Source organism: Petaurus breviceps, unplaced genomic scaffold (genome assembly GCF_028583685.1).
Source record: "Petaurus breviceps papuanus isolate PSGF00001 unplaced genomic scaffold, PetGlider_PUasm1.0 178, whole genome shotgun sequence".
Taxonomy (NCBI): Eukaryota; Metazoa; Chordata; class Mammalia; order Diprotodontia; family Petauridae; genus Petaurus; species Petaurus breviceps.
In genome coordinates this window covers 21,422,152-21,432,269 of record NW_027185777.1, presented here as the reverse complement: position 1 = coordinate 21,432,269, position 10,118 = coordinate 21,422,152, and the positions used below count along the sequence as shown (strand labels likewise).

General features: G+C 37.9%; 1 protein-coding gene across 1 annotated transcript in view; it reads right to left on the bottom strand.

Moving 5' to 3' along the window:
- The window catches only part of MTPAP (mitochondrial poly(A) polymerase), a 29,096-nt gene that overhangs the window by 3,393 nt on the left and 15,585 nt on the right, over positions 1-10,118 (bottom strand). The window contains exons 6-7 of the mRNA XM_069086386.1: positions 7,055-7,281; positions 1,361-1,453 (exon numbers count right to left, since the gene is read on the bottom strand). Coding sequence (XP_068942487.1) covers positions 1,361-1,453; positions 7,055-7,281 — 320 coding nt within the window. The remainder of the gene's footprint in view (positions 1-1,360; positions 1,454-7,054; positions 7,282-10,118) is intronic.

The following is a 10,118-nucleotide window of genomic DNA, read 5'->3' as shown; positions in this document are numbered from 1 at the left end:
CCTGATCACTCTCTTCTCTCTAGGTTTTTGGGATACTCCTCTCCTTTTTCTGCCCCTACCTCACCTGCTGCTCCTCCTCAATTCCCTTGGCTGGATCCGCATCCAGGTCGCACCCACTAATTGTATGGGTCCTAAAGGGTTCTGTCCTGGGCTGTCTTCTCCTCTCCCTCTGTACTACTTCACCTGGTGATCTCACTAGCTCCTATGAATCTAATTATCATCCCTATGATCAAAGGTCGATTCTCAAATCTACCAATTCTGCCCCGACCTCTCTGCTGACTTCCAATCTTGCATTTCCGATTGCCTCTCAAGATATCTTGAAGCAGATGTCCAGCAGACACCTTAAAACTCAGCTTGTCCAAAACTGAACTCATCCTCTTTTCCCCTAAACCCTCCCCCCCCAACTTCCTTATTATTGCTGAAGGCACCACTATCCTCCCAGTCCCCACCCAGGTTCCCAATCCAAGAGTCTCCTCAACTTCTCACTATCTCTCATCCCCCAACATCCAATTTCTTGCCAGTCATTTTCACCTCTGTTTGCCTCAAGTCTCTCCTCATTCCAATCCATCCTCCATTCAGCCATCAGTGATTTTCCCAAAGCACAAATCCTATCATGTCACCCCTCTACTCAATAAACTCCAGCGGCTCCCTCTTCCTCCCCTCTACTACATTCCAGTCTTCTTTCACCTTATTCTCTACATGTGCTCTTCACTCCAGTGACACTGGCCTCCTTGCTGTCCTGTGAACAAGACATTCCATTCCTCCGTCCTAGGAATTTTCTCTGGCTGTCCCCCATTCCTGGAATGTTCTCCCTCTTAATCTCTGCCTTTTGACTTCCTTCAAGTCTCAACCACGGGGCGGCCGGGTGGCTCAGCGAGTGGGAGCACCGGCTCCAGTGTCAGGATGACCTGGATCAAATCTGGGCTCAGATACTCAGCACCACACCCAGAAATAACTGGCCGTTGTAACCTTGAGCAAGTTACTTAACCCCAATTGCTTAAAAAAAAAAAAAAGTCTCAACCAAAATCCTACCTTCTAGCAGCCACCTTTCTCAACCCCTCCTAATTCTTGTGCTTTCCCTCTTAATTATTTCCTGCTTATCTGTATATAGCTTGTTTGTTTGTACTGTGTGCTTGTTGTCTCCCCTGGCAGCATGTGAACTTCTTGAGAGCAAGAACTGTCTTTTGCCTCTTTGCATATCCCTGGCACTTAGCACAGTGCCTGGTACATAGTCGGTGCTCAATAAATAACTACTAACTGCTTGTTTTTAACCATCTAGCTCATACATGCTCAATAATCAGTGGATAAAGCAACAAAAATTTTCAATGATTCTTTTGAAAATATCTAGTATACTGCTTACCTAGTGTTTCTGTGTTTTCTGAAGGCTTGATTCTGTCCAAGTTACTAACAAACGTACAGTCATTGCCTTCTATAATACATTTGTCTTTCGCATCTAGAAAAAGGCAAAAGTGAAACAACTAGTTAAAATCATAATAATTTCCTTCTTTGGAAAAAGACCTGTGATTCATATCAATCAAAATAAGCATAAGTGAATGTCTTCACAGTGAGTAAGAGCACTGGCTCCAGTGTCGGGATGACCTGGGGATTGAATCTGGGCTCAGACACTTAGCACCCACCCAGAAACACCTGGCCGTGTAGCCTTGAACAAGTTACTTAACCCCAATTGCTTAAAAAAAAAAAGTGAATGTCTTTTGTTATTATAACTTAAATACCGAGAATAAGGTTTGCGTTTACCAACTTACTCCTGAAGAGCAATATATATACTCCATTACTATGACTGAGAGGAATATCCGTTGTAGGGAAGGGCCCTGCCATCCCTGATCACCAACACCAATGACCAATTATCAACAACAGGTCGATGAGCCTGGGAAGAGGTCCATCCAACCACCAGATCAACCCCTGAAGTTATTGTTCAGAGAAATGGGACCCATCAACTGTCTGTGCAAATGCTACAGCCTCTGTCTCCTCAGCAGCCAGTTGCTGAAGCCCCAGAAAAGAAAGTTCTCATTACCAAAATCCTTAGCACTTCAAATGGCTCAACATCAGAAACAGATATTGTTTTATCAACAGAAATGATATTTAGGAAGATTTATATCATTTGCTTTGTAGTTGAAACCTCTTCTATATGACATCTCCCTTCTTAGAATGTTAGAATGTTTCTTGTTAGGAGCTCCCTATTTGGCTTTTCTGTTTGTATCCCCAGGGTTTGGCACAAGGCTTCATACAAAGTACGTACTTAATAAAGGTTTTTTCATTCATTGCTGTCATTCCTATTTTTAATAACTAATAGACATTTATACTGAAAAGGGCTTTGCATACATGGCTCACCTAACCCTAACAACCCTGTGATTGAATACTACTGTCTCTATTCTACAGATAAGGAAACTGAGAAGTGAAGTGAAGGTCATAGTCATACAGCCACCAAGGAAATGACACAGTCAGGTCTCTCCTGAGTTCATGCCTAGCACTGTCCCCACTATACCAATCTAGCTCACTTTAAAATAACATGGAAAAGAATGAGACTAGCTGCTAAGCAGCGAATGAAACATCACACAGACTGCAAAAACTCAAATTATTAAATCGATCATTTAGTGGCAAGCGATCCTTATAGTATCTTTAAAGACCACAGAATCATAGCATCTAAGAAGTGGAAGAGACCTCAGAGGTCATTTTGCAAAAAACCTAGCTGATCTGTCTTCTTTTACAAGACCCCCAACAAGCAGAAATCCACCCTCTATTTACACACAGCCCATCCCACTTCTAGGAAGCTCTAACTATAAGGAAGTTCTACTTCAATTTCCATGCATTGCCCCTGGTGATACCCTCAGAGGCCTAGCAAAATGAATCAATTCCCCCTTGCACATTATAGCCCTGACCTGGGGGAAAAAAAAGACAAAAGCAAAACAAAAAGAAATCTAGGATATGTGTGCATGCAATTTCCATTCAGTAAGAGCATCTGAGTTTCTTTTCTTTTCCAAGTCTGGTATGTTCGGAAGTTAATGAATACATATAATAGGTAAGTTTTGATTCTTTTGTGAATACTGTACTTACCAAAGGACACATGTTGGGAAAGAATTTATATTAATCAAAATTATTTATACATTTTCTTTTATTTGCAATAAAATTTATATCCAAATTTCAAAGCACATCTTTAGAGAAACAATGATAGATTTCTGTTTGTGAACACCATGCTTCTCTTAAAATAGCCTAAGATGGCGTTTTTTAAAAATTTATTTTCATTTTCAACGTTCACTTTTGTAAGACTTTGAGTTCTAAATTTTCTCCCCTAAGATGTCATGCAATCTGATATAGGCTATACATGTACAATCATATTAAACATATTTCCACATTAGTCATGTTGTGAAAGAAGAATCAGAACAAAAGGGAAAAGCCACAAGGAAAAAAAAAAGAGAAAATAGTATGCTTCAATTGCATTCAACTCCACAGCTCTTTCTCTTGAGATGTGGACTGCATTTTCCATCATGAGTCTTTTGGGATTGTCTTGGATTAGTATATTGAAAGTGCTAAGTTTTTCTGATGTCATGTGATCCTACTTGAGCTTGTAATTGAACTTGTAATTCATTAAAACCCCCAAGACTTTTTTCACAGTAATATCGTCAAGCTACACTTCCCCCATTCTATACTTGTTGAAATTTATTTTCTGCACTTGAGTAAGCAGCTTGCGGCAAAGCCTAAGTCTAGACCTTTCCAACTGTCCCTACTCAATTTCACCTGATTTAATTTAGTTCCTTGTTCAGCCTTGACAGGATCTTCCTGGATCCTGAATCTATCATCGAATATAATAATAATCCCAGAAATCTACCATCTAATATAATAATAATCCCAGAAACAAAGAATCTTATAATTAGGACTTCAGAAGCCACCCAGTCCAACCTATACCAGGAAAGAATCCCTCCTACAACACCCCCACAAGTAGTCAGCTAATCTCTTCCACTGTCCCATCCCCATTTGGGACAGCTCTTTTTTATTTTCCCCCCTTACATCAAGCCTCAAATCAACTTCTTTCTAACTTCTACCCATTTTTCCTAGTGCTACCCTCACAGAAAGGATGTCTACTCCTTCCTTTGACATGACAGCCCTCCAAATCCTCCAAAATGATCATCACATTTTCCTAGCCATGTCTTCTCTTCTCTAAATCAACCAAGCTTCATGTCAAGTGAAAATCTGACAGGTAAACCTTCAAAGGCTTTACCTGAGTCACTGGTAAAAAGGTTGGCCAGCACAGGGTCAAAGACAGGTCCCTTCCAAACTTCAACAGAAGCCTTTAAAGTGGTATAGAACCAATAAGATTACTCCTCTTGGAGTCCACTGATTCCACCACTTATGAATCCTCCTAAACATATCATCATCTAGCACATATTTTTCATGCAGACAATTATAAAATACTTTGCCAAATACCTGAGATGTATCACAGTATGCTGGATGTGTCTTTTTTTTGAGGGGGGAAGGCAGGGCAATTGGAGTTAAGTGACTTGCCCAAGGTCGCACAGCTAGTAAGTGGCAATTATCTGAGGCAGGATTTGAATTCAGGTCCTTCTGACTCTGGGGCCAGTCCTCTATTAACTGCACCACCTAGCTGCCCCTAGTATGCTGGATGTATAGGCAGTATTAAAGAACAGTATTATTTGCCATGGGGAATCCCACCACACTGAACTCCTAAGTACACTATGTCTACAGTATTCCTCTTGAGTGACTGGTCTAATATTGTCAAAAAAGGAAATTAAGATGGCCTGGAATAATTTGTTTTTGATGAAACCATCCTGGTTTCGAGTGACTGATGTTTCCCTAAGTGTTCACAAACAATCTTTTTATAATTCGTTGGAATTTTGCCAGGAAGTAAAGGCAAACTCACTATTAACCTATCGGTCTGCCGACTATACTCGCTTTCCATTTTTGAAAACCATGAATTTGCCATTTGTCTAGTCTAATGGTACCTTTCTTGTTTTCTAATACCTTCCTTTTTATAATAATTTTTTTATATCCTTTGTTTTTATAGCACTTCCCTTTCTCCCTCTCTTTCCTCCTCCTTCCCTCTAAGTGAGGTATAAACATTAAAAAAAGAGGAAGAAAAAAAGTCCAGCAGGACAAACCAACACACCGAAAAAGTCTTGATGCTACATGCATTATTCCACATCCAAGGACTTCCTCTCCTGCAAGTGGTGGGAGGTGTCATCTCACTCTAGTCTTTGGGTCATGATAATTTCACTGCATTCAGTTATAATTATGGTTTCCCCCCATTTACACTGTAGTCACATATATTGCCTTCCTCATTCTGCTTACTGACTTTGCATTTGTTCATGTAAGTCTTTTCATGCTTCTCTGCATTCATTACAGTCCCTGTTTCTTAGAGCACAGTAACATTCCATTATACTCATATAACACAATTTGCTTAGTCCAAATGGGCACCTACTTTGCTTCCATGTCCTTAACCTCTCTGAGGCATATGCCTAAGCAAGAGAATTTCTGGGTCAAAAGGCATGAATATTTTAATTATTTATTTGGATAACTTCAAATTGCCAGTGCAGATAGGGATGCAGCATCTGTCCACCATTTCAATACCCTAGGATATGGTTCCTCAAAGCCTGTGACTTCAACAGTTTCGTATTGATAAATTAAACAAAATCAATCAACATACATCATTAAGAATCTAATCTACTATATGATAGGCACTGATACAGACAAAAACTGACTACTAGCTTCAATAGGAGTTTATATCCTAGGAAAGGGCTCATGTAGAAGGTATCATTGGAGCAGTTTTGAAGGAAAAAGGGGATCCAAATGTCTTTTAGGGGGACAGTCACTATAAGAGTTCAAAGATAGGAGATGGAGTGTTATCTGTGAAATAGCAAAAAGTTTGGTCTATACAACATAGTATAGGAAGGTAAGTAAGAAACAACAAGGTTGTGAATGTAAGCTGGGGTCAGGGTTTAAAAAACTAAACAGAGAAGTTTATATTCTATCCTTGAAGCAATAGGAAATCAGTGGAGTTTACTGAAAAGGGGACACAGAACTGCAAATTGGTTAAATCATTTTGGCAGCTGTATGTCAGATTAACTGAAGAGGGGGCAGAACTGAGAAAAAGAGATCAAGTAGGAAGTAAGTCTAGGATTATGGTGGTAAAAATTACAAGAATTGGCAATGGACTGGATATGTGGGGAGAGGAAGAATGAGGAATCAAGTATAACACCATGGTTACAAGACTGAATGACTGGAAAGATGAAGGGCTCTCAAGAGAAACAGGGAGATTTGAAAGGGGAAACTTCTTTATCTATAAAATAAAAGGGCTGGGTAAGAAAATCTTTAAAGGCCTCTCCATGCCCTAAAATTCTATGAACCTATCTGAGGAATCCTTCTCTTACATCACTCTTGCTAGCCCATTTAATATTAAAAACGGTACATAAGTGAAAATCGTGAACATGAAAGTGTGGCATTTGTGGATGGAAGTGTGACACTAATGATTTCAGAGATTGAAGTTTCAAAGGTCTATTGTTCTCTTGGCTGTTGTCAGAGCTCAGTGGTCATCAGACTATTTTTTTTTTTTATAAATACCATAATGGCAACAACAATAAGTTTTCCAGGATATGAAATGCATGGAAGACCCATTCCAACCCCAAAGAACTGAAAGGTTCCCGAGGCCAATAAGGCAATAGGTTCATCCTGAAGAAGTCCTGGTGGATCCTAACCTCTAGTAAGCCTTTAAGATCTGACACAGTCAGAGGTTAGAATGGTGGACTCTTAAGGAATTTTCTTGTCAAAGTTCCCTTAGGAACTGTGGGATTCAGATCAACTCAGGCAGCTAGTAAAGGTGTCTTGTTTTATTCTCTGATCCAGATCTACATCAGAGCTCCAAAGGCCCACTAACACAAATCATTTGTTCTCCTGCTCACTAGTAGGGATAAAGCAAATGGATCTTCAAATGCAGATACATGAGGTATTTAGTAATGGCAAATGATTATCTGGTTAATAAAAAACATTAAAGAGAGAAGAAAAAGAAAACAGCTTCTGTTCTTACCTGCTAGATTTTTTAAATAGTCTAGAGATGGAAGGACTGGAGGAGATCTTTTCTGAAGGAAAAAGATGACCATGATTGTAAGGGAGAAATTTGTTAGCCAGGCACCAGGAATACTACTTGTCAAGGCATGCTGACGTGCCCAGCTTCGTACACTGAACACCAGAGCTCTTACTCGGGAATCCAGGGAGCCATATATGTACAGGAGTTCTGAACTTTTCATGGCAATCCTAAATGAATACACAAATATTTTAAAAAGAAGTTTCAACGATCAGAACTACTAGAATCCTATTAAAAAAATTAATTGAAAATCCATTCTAAGTAAGAAAAATGTTTGAACATATCTAAATAGTTTAACAAATTCTATCTACAATGAGATAATTAAATCAATCACTAATGTTCCAGGCACTCTCCTAGGCCCCAGGGAGATAAGCACTAAAAATGAAAGAATCCCTATATCCAGTTAGTTTATATTTTTATAGGAGACAAGTACACACATTAATATACACAGTATAAATACAAAGTAGTAGTCAGACATAAGGCATTTTGAGAGGGAGGGTACTCGCTGTGTAAGCAATCCGAAAAGGAATTTATGCAGAAGCTAGTGCTTAGGAAGAGAGGAACTCTGGGAGGTGTAGGAAAGGAGGGAGCACATTTCAGACATCTGGGATGGCTAGTGCAAAGGCAAAGAGAAGGGTGAAGTGCCGCTGTGTGTGAGAGAAATGGAGGGGTAGACTGAGTGCTGGCTGTGAGTGGATGTACAATCTCAACAGGGGAATCTATATTCATCTTAGACTCAACAGGAAACTACTAGAGTTGATTGGGGAGGGGAGTGACATGGTCAGATCTTAGCTTAAGGAAAATTACTTTGGTACCACTATAAAAGATGAACTGCAGCTATGATACTTGAGACAGGGGGACCAATTAGCAGACCACTGCAACAATTTAGGCCAGAGTGATAACTGAGATGATGTTTGGTGAGTAAAGAGAGTTGGGAGAGATGCTGTGGAAGTAGAAATGTCAAGATTAGATATGTGGGGTAAGAGAGAGTGAGAGTCCAGTATGTCAAGGTCAAGAAGCTGGAGAGCCTAGAAGGTTGGCGACCTTCTACAGTGTGAAAAGGGGAGGTTTTGAGGGTCAAAGACAGATAATGAACTCAGTTTTGCACAGTTTTTTAAGCTTAACATGTCTCTGAGGCATCTAGTACAACACTTCAAATTAAAATGAAGTACCATACCTCATAGAATTCTCTCAAGCAAAAATATGACATTTGATGATAAACAATTAAATACTCAATACTTGTTATATTTTTCAAGTTGTGTACTGCAAAACATTAGATATTCACGGTTTGGAAATATTAAGGATTTTTGTCCTCAACATTAAACACTAAGTTACGACACTGTAACTCATTATTTTGAATATTCCCCCCAATGACTTTAAAGACATTCATTTCTAACTCAAAGTTATTAGAAAGTATGCCTGATTTTACAAGTCATAGATTTAGTGTAGTGGTTCTCAATGACCACCCTGCATAGGTTGAATGGCTCCTAGATCTATGTAGCACTGTTTTCCAATGATCTGCAGGTGCTGCTGTGATTAATAAAAAGTAAATTCATTTCAAAACATCACCAAATTTAAAGTAATTTTTGTCATCTATTTCTTTAATCGATGGATGTTAGTAACAGCATTAATATTATTCAGGAGTTTCAAAGTTTTTTTAATGTCAAAAAGTGATCTTTATATAAGAAAAAAGTTGAGAAACACTGATTGTCTACAGAGAGACAAACCAGGATGAAAAAGTGAAATATCCTTCTCATTGAACAGTACTGAATGTTTTTTTTTAACAACTTTCAATGTACTTTAAAAAACAATTAGAAATTCCATAAGCCCAATATTTACATGAAAAACTAACTATTAAACTAGTTTGATAGGAAATAAAATTGGTAAGGAAATATATTTTAATTATCTGTTTTCATTAAGTTTTCATGTTATTAATAATTAGTTAGAGCTTCTCCAAGTAAAAAAAATGTAAAACAAACTAAAGGGCCACTTATAATGTGCAGAAAGCACTAAAAGAATGAAGGAAGGACTCATAACTCTTTCAGAATAATAAGCATTTTGACAATGTCCATAAAATTTACTTTGTGTAGCTGAGGTAAGAAGAAAGATCAAGAAGAGCACACGTTTAACAACAGACTTTTATATTTAACAAAATAAAATTTAGCCAAAGGCCAAATTCTATAAACTAGGGATGAAACATTTTTGCAGTAAAATAACATCCCTGTAACACGATTTTTTAAAAATCTATACTGAAAAGGGAGAGAATAATTTTACAAGTAAAGGTGAAAGTGCTTATGTCACATTTTTAAGCCCTATTATGTCATATTTTAAGCCCAACACATCAAATGTAGTAATACTATGAAGGCTTGGGAAAAAAATCTTGGGTTAGCGGAAAATTCCCCAAGATTTATGAAACACATTCATTTTACTCGAAGGTTATCAGGTAAGAAATTCATATACATTTGCAGTACATATAAAACTCCAACCATTGATGAAAGTGAAATCCATGATAAGTTTACTGATTAAATTTTTATCTCAGGGAAACTGTCAACTATTTTCACCAAAAACAACCATAAGCCCTCCCCTCTACCCCCAATTTCCAAGAATAATTCTAGACTGGATTTTCTCAAGCTATCTGTCATCTTAATTACATTTATGTAATCACTGATGAATAAAGTGAAATGAAAATAAAACTGAAACACATCTATGAGAGTAAGATGCAAACAATGAATTTAATATCATTTTACTTACTGAGAACTGCTACAAAAAATTATTTGTATGAAAACTTGTCTTTTGTTAGCCAAAATGGTTAATTTATAGATTTCTGAGTACTAAACATCAATGGAATCTGGACTAATAAAATGGAAACATGATAAATACATCTTAATATACCTCAAGAACAAGCCAACTCCACATTGCTAACTGTATAACCTAACCTAAAACCATTTAAAAAAAAGTCAACAGCTGCTTACTACAAATGATTAGACTTATAAGCAATAGAGGGGTG